This window comes from Lagopus leucura, unplaced genomic scaffold, assembly GCF_019238085.1.
Source record: "Lagopus leucura isolate 7727_CA_CO unplaced genomic scaffold, USGS_WTPT01 Super-Scaffold_100028, whole genome shotgun sequence".
Taxonomy (NCBI): Eukaryota; Metazoa; Chordata; class Aves; order Galliformes; family Phasianidae; genus Lagopus; species Lagopus leucura.
Window position 1 is genome coordinate 1,913,200 of NW_024962279.1, and position 22,834 is coordinate 1,936,033.

At 42.7% G+C, this 22,834-nt stretch overlaps 1 protein-coding gene across 4 annotated transcripts in view; it reads left to right on the plus strand.

The window, feature by feature from the left end:
- ATXN7 (ataxin 7) overlaps window positions 1-22,834 on the plus strand; it is an 80,846-nt gene that overhangs the window by 43,955 nt on the left and 14,057 nt on the right. For 3 of the 4 annotated variants that reach the window (XM_042880872.1, XM_042880873.1, XM_042880870.1), the window contains one exon: window positions 1,157-1,261. The exons of the other annotated variant lie outside the window; for it this stretch is intronic. In XM_042880872.1, the coding sequence (XP_042736806.1) occupies window positions 1,157-1,261 (105 nt within the window). The remainder of the gene's footprint in view (window positions 1-1,156; window positions 1,262-22,834) is intronic. 4 annotated transcript variants of the gene reach the window in all.

The following is a 22,834-nucleotide window of genomic DNA, read 5'->3' on the forward strand; positions in this document are numbered from 1 at the left end:
GCTGCTCGGTGTGGATGTGTTCTTTTGTCTGCGAGAGGCAGCGTGCAGGCAGCGCTGCGGCCCTTGTTTGCCTTGGGTTGTGTCAGCGGCGTTCTGAAAACGCAGCGACTCCATTTACTCCACAGCCAGAGTTCTGTTCATCAGCGAGAATATCTTTCTAGTGCAGTGCAGTGTGTGGTTACAAACACATCTAGGCACGTGAACAGCTTTAACACAAAGCGCCAGGACTGGTTCTAGCACAGAGGTGAAGAACGTCCTTAATTTCTAATTTACTGCTAACATATAAATCTATCACTTGAGTGTTCTTAGAAGAAAATAAGTTTTCTTATATCAGTCTTAATCCTTTAAATAGTGCTGTAAATCCCTTAGCCATGCTCTTTGGCAGTGATGAATGAATTTGCTATTACGTGTGCAGTTTCCTCTTTTTTTGTCTTCTAACGAGTAACATTTTTAGTTATATCACTGTAATAAACCTTTCAGTTGGGTGTTAAACGTTAAACTGTGCTCTTAAGAAACTGTATTCTTAAAAACACTGCTGGGGCAACTAATTTTATTAGTAAAAGTCTGCAAGTATGTATGTTATCTCCCAAATCCACACATGCTCTGACATACTGTTATCTCTCTATTTCTCTCTTATGTAGCAGTTACACAGATCTCTGGCAGCAGATGGCTGAACTATAATGCACTGCTAAACGAGTAAAACCATTAGGCATGTAATACTACCTGCCCAACGACTGTGCGTCTAAAATGGTTTAAAAAAATGCAGTAAACTTCGTCTTAGAACTCATTTAATGAAATTGGAATAAAATCCAAGCTTGTTTCAGAATACGTGAAAGATCCCTTTATGTTGTGTCTGCCTCTTATTACATTCTTGCATCTGCTATGAGACGGTCAGTCCTCAATCAGATTTCTAATACATGTTTTCTACAAGTAATCACTTATTTTACGTTTGTCTTTGTAGGGAGATTTTTACTCTTGCAGTACTCTAGCACTGAAGGATCTGTTGCATTATATGCTCTTTTTTTCCTCGTTTTCAGATTTTATACATGTGTATTGAAATTACGATTCAGCTCTAGTGTCGTGGCTCTGTAATTAAACTGTTTTTCAATCATTGTAAGCAGCTGAGAGATATGCCATTTTGTCTTTTTGTTTTTAGATATGCCAATATTTGGTCTTTGCCCGGCTCATGATGATTTCTATTTGGTGATGTGTAACCACTGTAATCAGGTCGTAAAACCACAGGCATTTCAATCACATTATGGTAAGTGCTTAACTATTTTTAATAATTAAGGGTGAGGTTAAATCAGGATTAAGCCTGGCAATTTTTTTTTTTTTAATTGATGGTACATAGAACATTAAATTATAAATAATGTCAAAGAACATAACCTGTGTTTAATCATTTTATATACGTAACAGTGCAGTTACATGAAGATCTTGTTCCTTTCAATTTTTAATGTCTTCCTGAAGCACTGCACACGTGCAGTTCGGTGTTGAAATGACATGTGTACTGTATTTCACAGACAGGATGTGCAGCGTGTTTGTATGTGTCATTTCTCCATGTGTATTTACACTGATTATTTTTACATGAGGTTCCATTGCAGTTTGAACTGTAACTTAACCAAAAGCTAAATTTACAAATTCTGCTGTAAAACATAATATGCTTCCAAAGGAGCAGAAAGCTTATTTATTTTCAGTAGTGTCAGTCTGTATTTATTTTAATGGTTCGATGGTTTTGTATATAAACTTTGCTAGGAAGCTCTTGTTACATTGGCTGGTGCTAGCCAACATTTATAGAGGACTGAGAAAATACAAAGTGCTCTGCAAGTTCAAGTGTTCCTTTGCTACCTACAAAAAGTAGCAGAGAGAGGCAGCAGACCTTCTTTTCCGTACATATCGAGGTTAGAAATTGATATCAAGCATTTTCATGTCAATACGTAAATAGAAGGTTTTTGGTGTTCAGCTGTTTGTTTCTTGAGAAATTGAGGAGATGTTAGCGCTTGATTAGAAACAAAAATAAACATCTGAACTACTCCTTCCTCCCTGTGTCTGTCTGTTTGTATGTGTTCATTTTTTTCTAGCCCAGTATTTGACTGCTTGCTTTGCTGCTTAAAGGATAGAAAATCTTGGATATGGGTGGGGAGTCTTTTCCAGATCTGAGAGCAAGCAGAACTTTCCTTGCATCTTAAATTCTCCAGCAAGAAAAGACACGTTTGCTTCTGCTGCTTCCTTGAGACTGGGAAATGGTCTTCCTGTGCTGTGCAGAGGGTGCACTTCTTGTTCTTTCTCACTTGGTTTTTGTGTTAGAATGCCATACAGGATACATCCCAACCCTTGCTGCTGGATTTCTGCAGTCACTCAGTGAAGAATCTGATGGATGTTATAATTCTTGCTAGTTTGTTTGCTCATCTGTGGATGGCAGTAGTAGTAAAATAAAAAGCAAACTCAGCTTATGTCTCCAGGGCTATAAGGAGCGAGAAGAGCAGAAGGGAATACGCTTCTCTCACTCCAGTTGATGTAAGCCTTTGTATATGTTGAGAGCAATTCCACCCCTTGCCAGTGTGATTCCTCACCTGTCACTGAGTATCAGTTTGGGATGTCCAATAAGTCCTTCTAAAATATCATATTAAATGGATTCTGCCAGTTAAAAATAAATTTATGGGGGAGGACTGGAAGGTAACTAGTTCTGAGTGTTGGCATCATGATTCTTGTGCTTCAAGGCCAGGAATATAAAGCTGGTTCGGGTTGGCAGTGATGGAGGAGAGCTATTGGCCTCTGCACATGATTTGGACTGGTGTTCTGCAATGAGTTGGTGACCCCCACCTGCTTTCTCGTAACTGGAGATCCATACTGTAGGGGCCAGTGTTGTAGTTGTTGGCGTGACAACCTTTGGGCAGATTGAAAATAGGTTTCAGGAGCTGTATTGTTTCTTGACCATGGACATGGAAGTATTGGGTTTTGTAATGCCGCTTGTATCAGTGTTCAATTCATTCTGAGAAGTGTAGTTTATTGTAAGGTCATTAATTTAAACTCTCCTGTAAGCAGTATTTGTAATTTGAAAGGAACAGCACAAAGAGGCAATTACAAAATGTAGGTATGGAAAATATATTTTCAAGATTAAAGAAGAAAAACTCATGCAACGTTCCTGTTCTGTATATGTTATAGGAGTGTAAGCCTACTAATGTTAGATCAGTTCTCTGAGAGAAATGGAGAAGAAAGGGATGGAAATGACAAGGCTTTTCTTAGCATTTCTTAAACCTATTCTGAACAATGAAGACGCTAAACAAGTGCTGCAGCTTGCAGAGGAAATGGGAGGAGACAATCTGATGAGAAAAACAGGCTTGGGTGGGGTGAAAATTATTAAAAGACCTTAGTTTGCCAAACTAATAGTCGCAGAAAGGTAAGAGGGCTGACTTTGTGATTCCACGTCAAGCCAGCAACCTTGTCTTCTGTTTTCAACAGTCTCAAGATCCTTATGTCATTGGCCCTTGTTTTAGCAAACTAAAACCTGATAAATATGAGAGATGATTGATTACTTCAGCAGTGTACTCCTCACTCTGTGTACTTGGAGAAGGAAATAGCTGAAGTCCTCATTTGGTTCTTCTAAAACAAAAAGTAGGCTAAGAAAATAAAGTTTGAATTCGTCTCAGTCAGTTTTCCATGGATTGGGTCTTTTCTTCGTGCCTTTATTTCAGGGACTTTAAAAGGAGCGATTACTTTCATACGCTCCAAGATTACAGCATATTCCTGAAGCTGTACCTTTTTTGTAATGATCTCAGTCTTTTTATTTTTAATTGTTACCGGAGAAAATATTGCTCAACTTATGGTGGCATGTGTTGCTTGTACTTGGAGTTCTTTAACAGGTGTCACATGGGATTTTGGTTTCTAAAGTAGAATGTACCCTTTTAAAATGTCACTTTTGTCAAAGGAAGGGTAAACAAACTATCAACTAGGCCTAATGAGCTAATTAATTACTTCTAAAGCATATTTGTGATAAACTACTTAGGTAGGCTGAAAGTGCATTGCAGGACATATGATAGGTAATTTTTCTCCCATGTTAGTGACAATTTGAACATAATCTTATTCATCAGAATATTTTACTTTTTTTAGTAAAATATTTCACTTTTTTAATATAAAACATGCTTTTATATTTCATGGCTTTTTATGTGACTAGAAGAGATACTAATTCAAAATTAAATATATTTGGAGGCAATCTAGGCATGTATTTGGAGTATGAAGTGCCCTTCTTTGGTAAATTGGAACAATTGGTAGTACTGTTAGTGCTGTTGTTTTATAGATGGATGTAAATACATATGCAAACGCTATCATTGGCTTTTTGACATTTGCTGTATATATATGACACCATATATATGACAGGGGTCAAAATCTGTTGGCATTTTTGGAAAGTAATCTGATCATTTTTTTTCTAAAGCACATTGATCTAGATTTCCCCTGGCCTGTGTCCATCAGCTGCTTTCAGTCCATTCCAGTGCCTTCTCCTCTTGGTGTGGGGCAGCCCAGGGGCTGGCCTGCTATTCAGAACAAATCTTCCTTCTGTCACACCTCAGCTGCTTCGCTTTCAGGATTGAACAGATGATTTAAGCACTTTATTGCCAGCATTCTTGCTGCTTCTTTTGGACTGGCTGCATTTTTGTGGCATCAGCATCTTCTTTGGAGCCGAGATCAATCAGTGGCGAAGGAGTGAAAAAGCTGTGACACCCGGGCACTCAGTCCTATGAGAGAAGCACCTGAGATCTCTTATCCTGTTGACCTCTTCTGAGAAAGCACAGTATTTTTCTCCAGCTGCAGCTGACAGTCTGGTTGATCATGTGCCAGCCTCTCCAGCTTCCATGTGGCATATACATGCCTTCTCTATTACTGCTGGGTGCGTTTCTTGAGTCCTGAGCAGTTTCCTCTCTTACTCTATTAATTCTTACAGTAAAACTGATTTTGTCTGTCAGCCATCACCCTTATCAGGAATACTTCCTTGGCAGCTAGCCTGCGTTAGGACTGAAAACGTTGCCTTTATTTCCTCCTTCTTTTTCCCATTAAAAATCATGCTAAATATATAGATGCTTGCTATACTACAGCAGAAAGCTGCTCTTTGCAGAAGACGTAGCTGCAGTTATTTCAGGTACTTCATGGCAGCCCTGAAGTGCAGTGTTTTTGGAGCCATGTGACCTTTTGCTGGTATTTCAGCCATTCCACATGGTTACTGCATCTCCCTTGTGGTGATCGGCCTCCTGTCTGGAAAGAACTGCTGCCCTTCCCCATCTGAGCTGCTCTGTGGTGGCTCACAGAGAGGAGATAGACAGCTCACTGGTGTGGAAGTAGCATCAGTTTAGAGACATGGATTTTCTTCCCTCTATTTTTTTTTTTTCCTATTCTTTTTTCTTTTTCCAGCAGATTTTCTTGTTTCCATAAATACCAAGTGGGGTTATAACTGCTAGCAGTAGGTATGGCATGAGGAATGCTACCTGTAAAACTGATAGCATCTGAGTCACACAGTGATTGTGGAAACCATTAATACAGTAAGCATTGGAAAGAGACCATTACAGTGTGTCAGGTTGTTGAGTCATTATAGAGGTATGTGCCATGTTTTGATTAGAGTCCATAGGTTTGGCATGCAAGTGACTAAGGCGAGCAACTGCTCTGAGCTTTGCTTTCTGCTTCTCTGTGAACCAAGGGGAAATACCCCAGCATCTGTATTTCTGCCCAGGACACGTTTAAAGTGTAGGTTTCAGGAAAGGAACAGTATTACAGATTTGTACACTTGAGCTTTCCAGGAGGCTGTGAACTTGAAATGAAGATTATCACACAATCTTATACTCAACCTGCAGAGGCCAAGGAGGGCAGATCTCGGTTGCACAGAAGGGTGTTCACATGGATCCATCCAGCAAGTGGCTGTGAAATCTCACCTGAATCTCCTTCATACATCTAACTGTATGAGCGTATTCCTTTCTCCTTCACCCAGTTCTCACACCCACCTTTAGCTAGCAGGTTTACTGCTTTGGCTGATCATAGTGGTGTTCTGTTTTTAATTTATTTGTTAGCTTTTGGTGTTAAGTGCCTGCATTCAGAGAGTACAAATAATAGTCATTGTGATTTTAATTGGGATGAGCGATCCGTTAGCTATCTCTGATAACATGCTCCTGTATTTTGGACATTATATCATGAGTGATTCAGGTGTTATCGCAGAATCATAGAGGGTTGGAAGCAGTGTAATGTTCTCAGTTTCTTTTGACACTGTGAATTGAGCATCAGTTTGTCCTACCATTTTTGTGTTGTCTCATGCTTGGCAGCAGCTAATTCTGGAAATCTAACATCAGTATTTAATACTTTAAAAGTTTTTTGAATTCTGCAGATGTTTTTGTTTAGAGTGCTTAGCAAGTATTACAAAGCCAAAGATAAAGTGTCTGTGCAAGGCAGCATTTGAGGCAGATATGAAAAGAAAGGAATGTACTGAATCTTGTTCCAAAGCCATTGGACCTGTAGTGGGAGTTTTGTTTGGTGGGTTTTGTTTTATTTATTTTTTTCTTGTAGGAGATTGCATGAGCTCATCTGTGTTTTGGAAGGATAAGTTTTCTTTATGGCTTGCATGCTTTTGGCAACAAGTAATTTGTTTTGGTAATGAAGTGTCCACTGTTCTCTAATGACTTCTAAAACAGTATGAAAGTATTTTATATAAATCACAGGGATTTTCTTGGGTATCAGTAATTTTCTGTAGTAGTCTAATAACCAAGATAAAACTTGAATATTATCTGGTGTGTCACAGATGTGCTGGAGTAATCTGCCAAGCGTATTGCCAAACATGCGCAGGTGGCATTTGGCATATTATAGCCTGAGTTAATGTATATGATTTAACAAATTATCGTTGGCAGCTTCAGCAACTTGTGTTTAAACACGGAGTCCTCTTGCAGTAGTTCACGCAGTCTGTGTTCCAGCAGTTAGATCTCCGTTCCAGTCTCTGGATCCAGCAGCAACTGGTTGAATTTCTTCTTGGCAGAGATACGTGAAATTCTGCAACTTTTTCAAGAATCGTCTTGGCATATTCCCAGAAAGGAATGGGCTCAGAGGTCAGCGCAGGATTCATTTCAGAAAACCATTTCAACTGATTATTTACTTGTTTAAGAATAATGCATCCTTAAATAAGAAACTGCTACCACCTGGAAAGAAACTCGGTTATTATTTTTGGGGGGTTTGAAATGTGCACCCCAAAGCCTTTAGCTTGTGTGCGTTGGGATTTAGAGTCTGAAACAGTTCTGCCATGCAGGATTTGAGGAGTAATGAAAGTGTGTGCTGTGGTTACACAGGCAGTTGGTGTGCAGAAGGCTATTTTTGTAAGCGTAATGGCTGTGGTCTTTGTTTATGACATGGAAACGCAGGGAGTCTGTTTAAGAAGTCGATGGCGGTTTTGTAGTATAGTAGAACTTCCCTTTTTTTGTGGGTTCATGGATTTGTCAACCTCTGGTTGAGGACAGAAGGCACTAAGATCAACAAACAAAAACCGTGATGTTCAGCTTCAGATGTAAAGAAAACTGGCGTGCCGCTTAGGATGTAACTCGTGCTGTTCTGCCCACTCACAGCACCACGTGTGCTGAAAGAATACGAACTCAGAAACGCTCTGGTGTGCTTTTGGCTTTTGGTTAACAGGAATCAAATTTCATGCCATTCAGCACTAGCAGCAGGCCTACATGCGGAAATCCTTGTGTTTTATTGCTCGCTGGATAGGGAGTATCTTTTTATTCCGTTCTGTTGATGTTAAAGTGTTTTTAAAACAAGGCTAATATAGATAAGTACTCAAAGACTGGGGCAGACCACTCCCTTTTCAAGGTAGACATCAACATGGGGAGAACAAGAAGAAAGAAAGAAAACAACAGTATTTATGTTTGTGGGAAAAGAGGAAGTAGTGCCATGTCCACTGTGGCTTACAGAAATACTTGTTCAGCAAGAGGCAGAAAGTTAGTGGGTTGATAACAGATTTCAGTACGATCTGAAGAAGGCAGGGCGTTATGATACAAGGAGCTGTTGAGTGCAATTGTCTACAGTTTCACTTTGGAAGCCAGTTGTCAGGTCTGCTATTCAAAGAGATCCAAAAGGAGAGAGTTAACTCATCTGAAAGTCAATGTAAGGTTTCGCCACTGAAAATTCATTTGGTGCTTGGAGCACAGTGCAGCTCTCAGAATTACTTCAGGTTTTCAGCAGATGCAGCAAAGGCAGTTCTGCATTGGTTTCCATGCTCCACATCCTTGGAAGGCTTCCTTCTAACTAAAAGGGCTCTTTCTAATGCCTAAGCCACTCCTTTGAGCTGGAGCTCCGCCAGAGGAGGTGGCACGCATTGCGAGGGCAGGCCATGGGCACACAGCCTTTGGCGGAGGGCCCTAAATGGAGCACAGCAGAATGAAGCTGCAACCTGTTTAAGAGCTAGGGAGCTGGAAGGGGGCTGGATGTGTTGTTAGAAGAGCAGCAGGATTTCTGCTGTCATGGAGGTGGACCTGAGACTGGGTCATAGCCATCGAGATGTAATCATGCTGTTGGGGAGCTCACCATATATAAGTCAATCAAATATTTATAGGGACTTCCTCATTTATTTTGAGAGAGAAGTATGTGTTCTCATGCAGTGAATAGACTATTCCAAGAACTACAGATCTCAGATGAGCACCACTATAATTCCAGGGAGAAGTATTCTAGGAAGCTTGTAAAACAGTGTTGGGTATTGAACTGTCATGAAGAAAGCTCTCTTTTTTTCTTGGCAACGTGTAGTTTCAAGTGGCACAGGTTGCACCCTCTCATCCCACCAGCCGTCTATCGAACAAATGCCACGTTTGGAAGGGGAAGGAGTTACCCATAGCCCCTTTTCCTCTACATGTGCATCTATGAATGGCAGATAGGAAATCTCAGCAGTACCATTCAGTCAGGTTAACTTTTGGCCAAGGTACTACCACTCCCAGCCGTAATGCTGCAGGAGGGCTGGGAGCTGTGTAGCACCTGGAGGGGTGGAAAGGATGGGATGGGATGGGATGGGATGGGATGGGATGGGATGGGATGGGATGGGATGGGATGGGATGGGATGGGATGGCAGAGCCCAACTAGCACAGGCTGGAGGCTTTGGCAGAGTTTGCAGTGCAGCCAGAAGTGGTTTGCAGTCTGGGTGCGTGTCCAAGGAGAGGAGGGGAAAGAGAGAACACAGGGGAATAGCTAAAAAGGGAAATGTAAAACAAAGAACTGAAGTAAAACGTGTGGAAAAGAAATAGATGAAGACAATAAGGAGGAAGCTAAATAAAGAAAGCAGGAGAAAATGACCTCACAGAAGGGAGAATGAAGAAGGTAGATTATTGCCTTTGTTACTTTGTATTGGAGGGGGGGTGGAAGAAGAAAGGGAGAGATTTCATTAGACCGAAAACAAAAGCAAAACCAGAAGCTTTTTCAGAAGCATTTCCATTCTTAATATTTTGGCAGCAGTGTGTAAGTGTGATTTGTGTAATGTCATGGTGTTCTCAGACTCAGCATGTTTTAGGCAGAAAAAATATAGTTTTTAATTGGGACATTTCTCCCAGCTTTATGAGGCACTGACCAATGAGAAGGAGATGGATAAATGCATTTGTGTGCACCTACCTGTCATTGTCATTTTCTTCTACAGTTACGTTGCGTTTCTTTTTGGCTGATTTTCTTAATTGTACTTAATAATCCCCCAAGTAATTATTTGTAGAGAATAAGGAGTCCATAGGATGTGTGTAGCTTTCACACAGCTTTTGCAGCAGGGCAGGGAGAGGAAAGTGTGCCAGTTCTGTAAGTGGAGAGGAGATGAGGCAGTGTGCTAGATGGAGGAAAGGTATCCATGCAGGGCCCACGTGAAGGCAGTGTTTTGGAAGAACTTCATCTGCTGCCTCAGGAGGTGTGGGGGATATTCTGAAAGCTATAGCCTCTCGCATACCTGCAGGGCACAGAAATTGTCATCAGATGTGTACATGCGTGTCACACTTGTGGGAAAACTTAAGACAATGTAATTCCTACTAATTTAAAAGGAATCAATAGCAATTTGGTTTTGGGCACAGCCGCAGTGTATGCAGGCTGCTTGTACTTGGCTTTCGCTTAGGCACTGCATCAGGTAACTTCCAGTTGTTATTTATTTGCTTATTTTCCATCAACACTTGGCTGTGTTTGGCTTGCAGCCATTCATATCATCCCTTTGATTTTTTTCCTGGGCAATGTGATACGTTTTAAATCTCACATTTGATACGCTAAGTCTAGAAACTAGCTCTTTTAAGAGGTTACCAGAAGAGGGAGTGTGTATCACTTCATATACGGTGAGAGCTCCACATTTATTGATAAATCTGTAATCACAGATGAATTTTAAAAAAGTAGTAATATAAAATGCAGGCTGGCATTCACTTTAAAAAAAGTACAGTTTATGCCAACTGTAGGCTTCTCACCTAGTTAAGTTTAACAGTTTAACACTAAATAGTTGTATCCAAGTAATGTAAATGGTCTTGAAGTCTATTCAGATTACTAAATGTTTTGTCATGTCCAGCTGCACCAGTGATTCAAGCTGCTTTTCAGTTGCAGTCCTGGACTAGCTCTTGTAGTGCCCATCTCTGGAAGAGCTCTGTAACAATGTGAAACTTGAAAACAATGGCAATATTTTTTTTTTTTTTAAGGCAGGAAATAGAAACAGATAAATATGTTATGAAATTTGACATTAGCCTGTGTTATTGTTGTTGGCTGTGTTGCATTTATTAGATATTCCATCAGTAACAACCCAAATACTTAAAAACCCTATTAACTGTTTCTGATGCAGCAAAAATACACAGTAGTGCTTGTATAGAAAATCAAGGTTTTTACCCTATGTCTTTTAGTATGCATGTCCTAATAAACTTGCAATGTCTGAGAGAGCTGCTGGCCATAACATTCAAACTAGTTTCTCCAGGTTGTATTAGAGAAAGAAGAGCCATCATCAAGAGACTCTTTCCTGTTTTCTGTTCTCTGTTCCACAGATAATGAGTTGCCCATGTTGGTATGAAACTCTCACTCTATGCAGTGGTTTCTAAAAGATGCAATTAGACAGGGTTTCTGGAGAGTTAAAGCAGATTCTACATAACTGAGTTTTTCCTGACTGTTTGGCAAGATAGTCAGAAAGTCTTTAACTCAAAACTCTATACATAGTAACTTTCCAAAAGTAGTGTTCCCTTGCAGCCAGACGACCTTTTGATGTTTTTATCCAAAGGATTTTGTTCCTCCTCCAGGTAGAAGTTGTGCTGTGCTGTCTCCTCCGTGTGACCCTGCAGGATGCCAAGAACCTGTTTGTCTCTTTGTCAGTCAGAAGCCCTGGCTTCTACAGTATGTTGCTGCTCATTCTGTTAGGTAGGAGGTGCAACACTTTCCTTGTGCTCTTGCATCTCGGAGTCTGAAGCTTTCAGATGTTAGTGGATTTATTAACAGAGCTGCGTTTGAGCTGATCAGTAATTTTGTTTGGTATAATGTTGATGGGTTTAAAAGCTGTTCGTTAGCATTTGTAGATACTCACGTGGAACTCATGGCTTGTCTCCTTGCTGAGAGGAAAATTGGCTCTATCTGCTTTGTTACTACATGGCTGAAGTCTTTGTTTGAGTTAGTAGGCGAAGCATGTTGATATTCTTACAACTGTCAACTGTAGTAAGATGAGCTTAGTGAAGTAATTGTTTTCCTTTCACATTTCTAGATCATAGAGGGAAACCTTACAGTCCCACTCTGGCCCTTCTCATTGTTGACACTGGACTCACTAGTCCTCATTCTCTTCATTTTGCTTTGGCTTTCAATCTGTGAAGAGCCACCTATAACCAACCTTGGTGGTTCCGTGATTTTATGGTAACTATATACATTCCTGGAAACATATCATGTTGGCCCTCTCCTGGACTATAAAGTTTTAAACCAACAGTGTCAGTCCCCTCCCATAGTGCCAGGTACTCCTTGACCAAAGGTCATTGTGTGGGTCACAAAGCTATGCACCATTCAGCTTCTGAAAATACCTGTGATGGCCTCAATAGCTACAGAAATGCCGTAGTCTGTATTGCATGTAATGCTGCAAGGGTTGATGCTTCTGTGTAGGTTGTCACAGAATGAGAATGACAGATTGTGTCACTTAGGAACTGTTCACTACCAAAATTTCCTCTGTCCTCCCTGCTGCTCCAGATAAAAATCCAGTGATTTCAAAATCCGTTGTCCCATGGCTCTGGAGGGCAGGGATTTCATTCGTAGTGGTGCTTCAGAGCACTTCTTTCCAGATTTGGAGAAAAAGTGAGACTTTGGAGACATATCAGAAGCACTCCTTTACTTTTTATATAATTCTGCTGCTGTATATGGTAAGGTTGGTTTCATGATGTTGCAGCATATGGGGGGGTTCTTTCACTGCATAGCAGCAAAGTGGTTTTTCCAAGTAACCATGAGTTCTCAATGGATCAGCTGTGAGAAGTTCGGTGTTGACTTGAGGCCTGTTGTTCCCTTCCTTCCAGGAAGAATAATAATAGTAACCCGTTACCAAACAATCTCTTTGAAGCAAAATATTTACAACAAAATCATTTTAGAGGGTACTAAATGTAAACCTAAGCAGGCTGCAGAGTAAGCAAGCCTGCTTTATGTAGTGTTGATATCAATCAGATGAAATTCCTTGCAAGTTTAAATCTTGGATATCCCTTAAAACTTTCAGCATCTGGGCAAAATGACCCTTATCACAGCTCACAACACAGCTCTTTGTCAGGGCCAGTCGTTTAGGAGTTGCTTCAGCCCCCAGCCCTTTCCCTGTGATCAAGGCACTTCTTAATACTTGCTGCTGGTCGCTCTGCTAATTGCAGGCTTTGGCACAATGAGGCGTGCAGTTTGGGAGGCTGTCAGGTCTCTGAGCTGATCATTTTGTCTTTGTTAGGGAGGGAGCAGATGGTGTGAAGGTTTGAGCGGAACAGTCAGGACTGGGGGAGAGGGCAGGAACGTTTCTTGCTGCAGCACTGCTGGTTTGCACCAGCCAGCTTCAAGTGTTGTGAAATTGGCGCCTGAGATTGCTGAATTTCTAGAGAGGATAAATGAGCTGTTTCATGCACAGTGAAGGTAATGAAACCTTGTCTGTGGCTTTGTGCTGCATGTTTTGCCATTGCTCACCCTCCCATTGCAACACCTCCTGCCCAGTGCACACACCTTCAGGTTGCGTGTTGTGTTTTGGTTTGGTTAGGGGTTTTTTTTTGCCTCCCACTTTAATAGGACATGTGCATGCTGCTTCCTTACTGGATGTGTGTGCTTAGTGACAGCAGCACTCATGGTATAAATACCTTCTCATTTTTGTGTGTTCAGTGAGTAAATGTAGAAAGGAGGGCACCAATGCTGCTCTGTTATCCTGAGACACAGGAAGCAAAGTTTATTTCTTTGCAATGGTTGACACTATTCCTATTGTCCTTCTATTGGCTGCTTTCTCATCAGCCAGGCCCAGGATATCAGGCTCTGCAGCACAGCAGAGCTAACTCCCCCCACCTCCTGCACTGAATGATTTCATCATCCCGGTGCTACGTATAACAGGTTGCTTTTATGAAGTCAGATTACTTTTCAATTTATCAGAATGCCCATTCAGACTCCTCATTTAACTGCGGCACATCCATCCATCGGTTTCAAGGTGAAATCCCCTCAATGCTGACTGAAGTTGCTCAGAAGTCCTTGTTCATTAGAAAATAGTAAATTTAAAAAAAAAAAAAAGCTGTGTTCCAGCATAGATGTCAAAATCATAGATTTTGTTATTGCAAGGCATAAAACCCAGTGCATTTCAGCAGCTGCGTGCTGTCAGCCGGCCGCTCGCTTTCTCGCCGTGTGAATGTGCCGTCATGCCTCTCGCTTCCATTCCAGCCCCAGCTCTGACACCCAGCTGCTGGGTTCCTACTGATTGGACTCTTTGTCCTCGCTCTCACTCATAAGGAAGACAACTTACTATATTGTTCCAGGCTGGAATTGAATGGCCCGATCTCAGTCAGTTTATTTGTGGAACAAGAAGCAAAATAAGTTACTCACCCTCTTGGTCCTAAAATGAGAATAGACCAAATCAAAGACTAAGGAAGGAAAATTTGAGTTGGTAAGAAAACAAACACATCAGTGCTGGCTCCCCACATGGTAGTTTAAAGTCAAGAGTTTTGGGAACCACTGAAATCTGTTGGAGTCTTACCCAGTTTTAATGATAGGTGTCAAGTAGAACAGCATACAACAGCAACAAAGCCTCCAGAAGCACACATGGCTGCTACTGATTTTGGCAAAGGAGAAAGATGGCTTTTTAAAACAGCTCAGTGCAGGAAAATGTGTGTATGGCTGTGCTGCCTTTAATGAACGGGATGGGTGCTGGAGCTGTCAGCTGCTGGAGGAGCTGATTGCTGTGTGCCTGCCTGCAGAGATGTGGGAAAGTTGGTGTTCCAGAAATGGGTTTGAGGATGTCTTATTTCTTTCTGAGCTCGTTGGTTGGAGGAGTCGTCTCTGGGCTTTTGTACATCTTTGTAGAAACAAACAAACCAAAAAGGCAAAACCAGCCCTCCTGAAATGATGCTTCCTGCATCTGTTTGACTGTTGTAATGCAGTGAGCAGATGCACAAAGGTATTTGTATAAGTGCATGCATATATGTCTTTCTCTTAGCAAACTTTAAGTGGAAAAGTGACTTTTTTGCTTTAAAAATGAATCTGAATGGCATTTGATAGGAAAGGCCAGAAACTTTACCTTAAGGCGATGAGCATTTAAAACAAGGGCAGAAGCCACTAGCAATATGTTTCTTCCTATTCTAGTTTTGTCATCAAGTACCACTATGCTTTCTTTTCTCTTCCTCTCATTCCCTTCTGCTTTCTCTTCATTTCCCCTTCCGCTTTCTCTTCATTTTCCCTCTTTAGTTTCCCCCCTTTTGCCCCCTTTCTCCTTTACTCCCTCCCTTTTTTATCTTTCTGCCCCATCCCTTTTTTTTTCCTGCGTTTTTTTCTCTTTCTTCCTCCCCCTTTTTTTTTTTTACTCTCTCATAATTACTCAAGAGCCGCCCCAGCAAACAATAATAGCAAGAAAAAAAAAAGCAGCCCCTCCTGCAGGGGGCCGCAGCCCGGAGCTCCGGGCGCCTGCTGGGGCCGCTGCCGGCCTGCCCGCTCGCTGTGCGAATGGGAGAGCGGCTTAACCTCCGGCCCCGCCGCGATGGCCATCTTCGATCGCCGCCGGCTCCACCTCCCCGCCCCGCTGGGCCGCCGCCAGCGCCGCCGCGACTCCAGCGCTGCCGGAGGTAAAGCCGCGGCCCGGGGCGGCCCGGGGCGGGGAGGGGGGGGGACGGGCGGGGACGGCCCGCGGCGCCGGAGCGGGGCCGGAGGAGGTGGAGCGGGGCCGTGCCGCCGGTGGACTCGGCGGATCGGAGCGGATAAGCCGAAAATGAGGATTAAACGCGAGCGGCCCGCGGGAGCCCTCCTGAAATGACATCGGGGCGATTTGGCCAAAGTTCAATAAGCGGATGGGGGAGCGGGGCTGTGCCAGCGCTGCGGTCACCGCGGGGGCTTTCCTGCGGAAATTCGGCATCCCACCCCCTTCAAATCCAGAGCGGTCGGGGTGAAAAGAGAGGGGCAGATTGCAGCGATAAAACTGCGGGTTGATTGCAATCTTGTCAGGCCTCTAGATAAATGGGCGGCTTTTAATCAGAGCGTTAATTAAAGAAAGAAACTATTAAGGACTTGTTCACTTGAGCTTGTTTTCCTGAGCTCGTTCATCCACGTAATTCCCAAACCGGGGGGCAAATCCGTCCCTCCGTGCTGCGGGAGGAAACGGGAAGCGCGTTGGAGCGAGCGCAGCTGCAGGCTTGCTGCAAGCGCTGATGGAAAGGGCGCTGGGGCTGCACGGGCAGCGTGCTGCACTGCCGGGAGCCTTCGCAGAGCGATGGGAAAAGGCTGCTCTGTTTCGTTTGAAAGGCATTGTTGTGCAAGCGTGCTCAGTTCGTGCCCTCGTTCGGCTGTATTGGTGACTGCTGGAAGACTTTGCTGTGCTAATGCTGTTGTACAATTTTAGTTGGTGTGTGGCCAATGTGTTCAGTGCTTTTAAACACGGGAACAGTTGGTTCGTGCCGGTAATGATTGACCATGAGTTAAGCTGCAGTGATCCTTTTTTATAATTACAAAAATGGCCGGTGTAAGGGTGTAAAATAACATAAGGATCTGACTTCAAAAACAGCAATAAAAAGCCCCACAACTCAATTTATTGTCTTTTCCACCGAGGTTGCAGTTTTGGTATTAACTTCCAAGAGATTTCACATTTCAGAAAGGCGTTTGATTTAGAAACATCTTTTTGAAAAGCTTTCCTATTTGCTTTACCACCAGTTTGTTTCCCTTTTCCACCTCTCAAAGTTGTCTTCTTCAGTCAAAACCTGTGCTGAGAAGCTCCTGCAGGGCAGGCAGGTCCCCCAGATCCACAGTGCCACCCAGGCTCCTCTGCATGGTGTTGTCAGGTGTTTGTTACTGCACTTTGGTGACAAGCCTGTCTCCTCTGGGGTCCAAAATCTCCTTGCTCATCACATCCTGCAGCAAAAGGCCTCAGCAGGGTTTTCTTTATCTGTGCTATGGATGGCAGTGCCTGGGTGTTCTCTATTTTGTTTGACAAATGGTTTTTAAGTAGTTCTCACTCAGCATGTTTTGTAGCAGCAGGGATTGAAGTTTGCTACAGGTAAATAGCTGCAGGGAAAATGTTAAAATTCTCAAATGTGGTGCAAAGAGAAGCATCAGCAGGATGAAAGGTGGACAGGTGTTGACTACTACATTACGTGATAAGGGCTGGTGAGCAGCCTTGGTGATGCTGGGTGAGAAGAGCGTGGTGGGAAAGGCCCATCCTGACCTCTGGGTTGGCACCCACTGCCCAGGGAGTGGAGGAGTCACCATCCCAGGAGCTGTCAGAGAACCACGGAGATGTGGCACCGAGCGATGTGGGCATGGCGCAGTACCTCCATTCAGTGGTGCTTTCCGAAGTTAATTTCAAACAACACATTTGTTAATAGCAAAAATATGGCTAATTCAGTGCCTGTCTTTAATCAGTTGATGCAGGTAATGTCGTGTCGTCAGGCTGCCCAGAGATTAGTGCTCATAACGTGTGTGTTATAATCTCTGCATGGCCCAGCTGCCATCCAAGACACTTGCCTGTCCTTCTGTAATAACTTCTGCAATATTTCTGTTCCTGTGCCTGACAGATTTACAGACCTGCTCCCAACCCAAAAGGTTGCATGGTGAGAAATGCATCCTTCCCTTGCCTCTGCTTGAGTCACTCAGGACAGCACACCACGAGTTGGATGTTGTCCTGCAGCCTCTTGTTCCAAGCTCTGCATTCAGCTCTGATATGCCCTGAAGACCCTGTCCTGTCTCTGTTTCCCACATTACTCCTGGGAGCTCCTCACGAGGGTTTCAGCAGCTGAAGTGAACCCAAGGGAGCATCACTAATTACAGTTTGCCCCTGCAGCATGGGGCAAAACAGTGCCTGGGCTTGGGGCTGGCAGTGCTGCACGGGTGGGGGCTGCAGGGCCATTTCCCATCGCTCAGGGGCAGCACATGTGTTAGAAAGAGTAATCCTACACCCTGAGGCATCTGATTGCAGAACTACTCGTGTGCTCTGCGTGCAAGGCTTTGGGAGGGATTAGTAACAAATACGGAAAAACTGAAAAATTAATGTTGGTAATGTGCAGTGCCTTGTGGAAAGGAAGCAGTGTCAGAAAGGGTGCACCTGAAGGTTGTTTATTTAAATATGTTTTAGTGTTGCTGGTTTTTTTGCTGCATTCTTAATGCTACTTGCAGTCTGTTCCCTCCCCTCCTTTCTGCGGCGTTGGTCTCTGGGGAGCAGTTCTGCTGCAGTTTTCCTATGGGGAAAGCCGAAGCCATTCCTGCTGACTTAGGATCGCCTGGTTAGAAAACCACAGCATCATCCTGGCTGTGCTGTAGCTGTGATGTTTAAAATGCATCATTTAAATAATCCAAGTTACGGTTGCAGGATTGTCTCCTTTTTGACAGCTGGTTTTAAAGGTTTGAAATTGGTGTTGTAAGGAAAATGAGCTTTTTCTCCTACTCCGTTTTCTTCAGCAGTAACAGAAATGTGACCGTTTACACATAATTTCATACCCATTAATCTAAAATATTTGCAGAGTGATCACTTGAGTGGATTTCGCATCTTGTAAGTAAATCACAAGAAAAACTTCTAATGTATGTATTTACAAATCAGAGAGCAATTGGTTTTATAGTGTTGTAAGCAGCCAGTGCTGCTCAGTAACTACTGTAATGAAAGAAGACCCTAATGGTAGCTATTAGTATTATTCTTTTTGTTCAGAAGGATGTGGTCAACTAACTAACCACCACACTTCTCAGGACTTGAGAAAATAATTTCCAGATGTTCAGTGTTAAATGTTGGGAAACTTGGGAGAGATGGAGTAGCACCCCAGTGCTCACGGTGAGAGTGGGGAAGGAAAAAGCCAGAGCCCTTCTCCATGGTGGTTCTCAGGTTCTGGACTTTGCTCTGATTTCTAGTGCAAAATGCTCTGCTAAACTTGTTCTTAAAAACAAGCCAAAGTGAGAGCTGAGCTAGAAGCTTGAATACATCATTCCAAACAGTCAGTGGCTTTCGGCTGAACTGAGGTTTGGATTTCATGAGGAGGTGCTGTTAAGTGTGCTGGGCCATCATCAACCTGCAGATGTGCATTATTGATGTGTCTTAAATCAGTGTGAATTAAATGGAGGGGTTTCAGAACTGGAATGATACATTGAAGTCCTGTACTAATATATATGAGAGTTTTGGATTCTGAATGGTGCATTTGTAACCGAAGCACATCTTTAAAAACCCCTTCGGTCTTTGTAATTTTGAATTTCCATAATGAATCGGTGGATGCTAATTAAAGCATAGGCAGATTTTGTGTGCTCTTTAGGGAGATTCCAAGATGTGCATTTCCAAGATGATTGACAGAGGGAATGCTTTAGGAATTCCCATCTGGAGCAGTGAGGCCTTGGCTCTGCTTAGGACTGCTGGACCACCAGAGCAGGAAATACACAGCAATGCTTCTTGTAAACAAGATACAGAAAACGTATGAGAGGTAAAACTTAGTGATGATTTTGTGCCCTACCAACTTAGAAATGGCCCTGGGGCATCCACAGTCAGTTCTTGGTGTATTTGTTTTATTTGTCTGTTGGCTTCAGGTTTCAAAGAGGAAAGTGATTTTTCTGAGTCCTCTTTGTCAGAGAGTGTAGAAGTTTCCTCAAATATTCGAGTTGGAGCTGCCAAGGAGCGTTTCAGTGTGAGCAAACATTTTAAGTGGAATTGCAAAAATGGTTAATTTCTGTGGTTAGATTTTGCACTGTAATGCATGACCTGACCTGAAATTCTGGGGTTTTTTTGCTTTGGGAGAATGAGTTTATCTTCTTTGGTGCTGCAATCTTAATGAAAACATAAAACTGAGTGCTGCAGTGTACGTGGTGAAGGTGTCATGTGAAAACATGCAAACCAGCAGTTTAAATCTCTGCTAGGCAAAGCAAACCTTTCAATGCATCAAGTTGCAGAAGTGACCCCTGGGTTTTAAAATATGCTCTTCAAAATTGGTTAGATATTGCACTTCATTGGGTTTTTGATAGCACCAGTCAGATACATTTTTAAAGTGGGGTTTCATCACTGTGGCCTAATTGCCTTGTTATGGCATGGGGTTGCATGCAGGCAGGGGAGACGCAGTCTGTATGTCTGATGTCCTGAATATTTTTTTGAGCAAGGAACTGTTGAGATATGAGCTTGTATCAGTGTAGCTAATTCTGGCATAGTCTATGTAAAAGATGTTGCATAAACCTATTTGTTAGATAAGAAGTTTATACCTATTGCTGCTTATTTACAAGGAAGACAGTTGTGATGAGCATGGGAGCACATGCACATTGTGTTACTCTGTGTGTGCACTGCCCTGCCTTGTATTTCCTATGCTGCAACATCATTGCTAGGCCTTCTTAATACTTTTGCCTCTCCTGCTCAGTTGTTACTTTTCCATGAATGGAGTGACATCAGCATACATGACAATCAGGCAAGCTTTCTTTTTGGTTTTACTAACATCGAGCATTAAACAATAATATCAGCTGCTGGTTGCAAGCAGAACATTTTTTATGAAACAGGAAGTCCCTCTAGAGACATGACAGATTGTGCTGCTGCCAGTCAGCCCTTGGCGGTCTGTCCTGCTGATGCTTGGTCTCTGTGAGAATTCTCTTCTGTAACTTTCTTGCTGGAGTGTAAAATAAGACTTAGTGTAGATGCTGCCTGCTCGGCTCTGTGTCGGTATAACACCACCCAGCTGGACACAGAGCGACCTCATCCTGACTGCAGTGCAAACAGAACTGATCAGATGATTAAAGGGATGTCAGTGGAAGATTAAGGCAGAATCTTGGGTATCTGGGTCCCGTGATTAGTGCAGGATAATGAAGCAGCAGTAAGTGAGCGAGCAGCAGATGAAGGCCCTGTGCAGGCGCTTGCTCCCAACCAGCTGCACGCTGCCAGGATGGCATCGAAGGAGGAGCATTTTGATCGATGGGCCTTGATTTGAGCTCCTGGGTTCCTCTTGCAGCATCTTCGTGGATCTGTTTTTTGGGTTTGTTTGTAATTGTCACAGTGAGGTCAGTGTGGCTGAGGATTCAAGCTGGCAGGAGAGGGTTGTGTCTTAAAAAAAACCTTTTTCAGAACACAGGACTTTGGGTACTCCTGGTCAAATCAGGATTTACTGCTCAAAATGCTCTTCTGAAGTTGTGGACTTCATTTGTTGAAGAAGTGGAGTAAGATTGACTCCTCTGCCTTTGTGTACATCGCTTGTGATTGTCTTCTGTTAAATTCATAGAGTTATCAAATGGCCTGGGTTGAAAAGGACCACAATGATCATCCAGTTTCAACCCCCTGCTGTGTGCAGGGTCACCAACCAGCAGACCAGGCTGCCCAGAGCCACATCCAGCCTGGCCTTGAATGCCACCAGGGATGGGGCATCCACAGCCTCCTTGGGCAACTTGTTCCAGTGCATCACCACCCTCTGAGAGAAAAACTTCCTCCTAATACCTAACCTAAACCTCCCCTGTCTCAGTTTAAAACCATTCCCCCTTGTCCTATCACCATCCACGCTTGTAAAAAGCCGTTCCCCCTCCTTTCAAGTACTGAAAGGCTGCAGTGACGTCTCTCTGGAGCCTTCTCTTCTCCAAGCTTCTCCAAGTGGCTGTGCAGCAGCCACAGACCTCAGCCACTTTGTCAGACTCATGCTGGGCTTCCTCCAGTCCCAGTCTGTGTCCTCATGGCATGCACTGCATCCCATTTTTTGGAGCAATTAGAAAATTAGTTCTCCAAAACGACAGTAGAAATGTGCACTGGAGAAAATTTATCCTCAGGTGAATGATGCTTGTTTTAATATGACTGTGCTAATTCATCTCTGAAATGATAAGTCATACAGTAGATCAGCATGATGAAAAAAAGATAAGCTTGTTTCAAGTAGCACTTATCGTGCTTTTAGTTTAGATTAGACATGTAGATAATAGTTACAGAAATGTAAGCTTATGCTTTGTTTCAGTAAACTTATTTAGTTCTGTACTCTGAATAATACCCTTACACCTAAGTTAACCTACACTAAAACTGAACTGTGACTGGAGTCACAACATTTTTCATTGGACTAAACTGGCCCTGTGGGTTTGAATGGGTGTTGTTGAGTTTTAGTGATGGCTCTGCCAGCACTGACACAGGTCAGTTTGACTCCTTGCCCAGTACTTACGTAAGCAGTCAGTATTAAAAAAGTGGGTTTATGAAACTCGATCTGTACATCGTGTTTGCTGCCCAAAGCTATTAATTGATGCACTTGGAGAATGAACACCACAGAACACTTCCTGAAGTTTGGGGACTAAGTGTAGATCTGGGAAGAAAAATTGGAGAGCTTTTACTCCGATAATATACTTATTTTTGTTAGGCGTACAGCAAATTAGTATCTTAGGAGAATGATTTTCTCTATGAAAAGTATATTTTCTCTTATGTTACTGTGGAAATAAGGTTATAGACCAAAATAAATCTGAGTGTTTACAGCCTAGAAGCAGTAACCAAATGTGATGAGAAACTGTTCTCTTTCCTCCTCCTTTCCTTTCTTTTCCAGGTTAGTTAACTAAACCTGATAAATATAAGCTGTGCTTAATACTAAACATTAAGTCACATTCTACACAGTGCTGTGAGTTGGATTTGCGCCTCATCACTGATTACATTGGGGACAAAATGCTGTCATTCAACTTGCTTTAATGTTTGCGAATCTTCTGCGTGTCTCCTGCAAGTCTGAATGGGATCAAGGGGAACTTCCCAACTGTTTATCCAGAGCAAAAGCTCCTTCTGCTTTAAAAGCAAACAAGAACCTTCCCATGAGATTTTAGAGATGGGAGCCGCCTTGGACAGGTGCAGTACTTGAAATACCACTGTGAAGTTTTGCAGGAGCAATCATAACATTAAAAAGTGCTACTTTTCTTTCAAGAGTTGTATGAAGGGAAGGTGCACGTATGTCAACTTTTAAAATCCGAAAACTGAGCACCTGGAGATGATTTTATTTTGAAGTACTTTCAAGTCGAGTTAGAATTAATGGCATATGGGAACTACATTAGATTGGCAAATGATTAGCAGAATTTATCACTGATATGCTGGCATAATGTGCACAGTGGTCTTCGTTATTCAGTGACAGTCTGTGTAGTAATTTGTCTGTGAAGAGAATATGTCAGTCCATCAGCAAATACATTGGAAATGAGTGAAGTCTTCACAGTTTTAATTTTATCTCTTCCCTTTAGTGCATCATAACATGCACTGGAGGTTTTCGTAAGGAACACT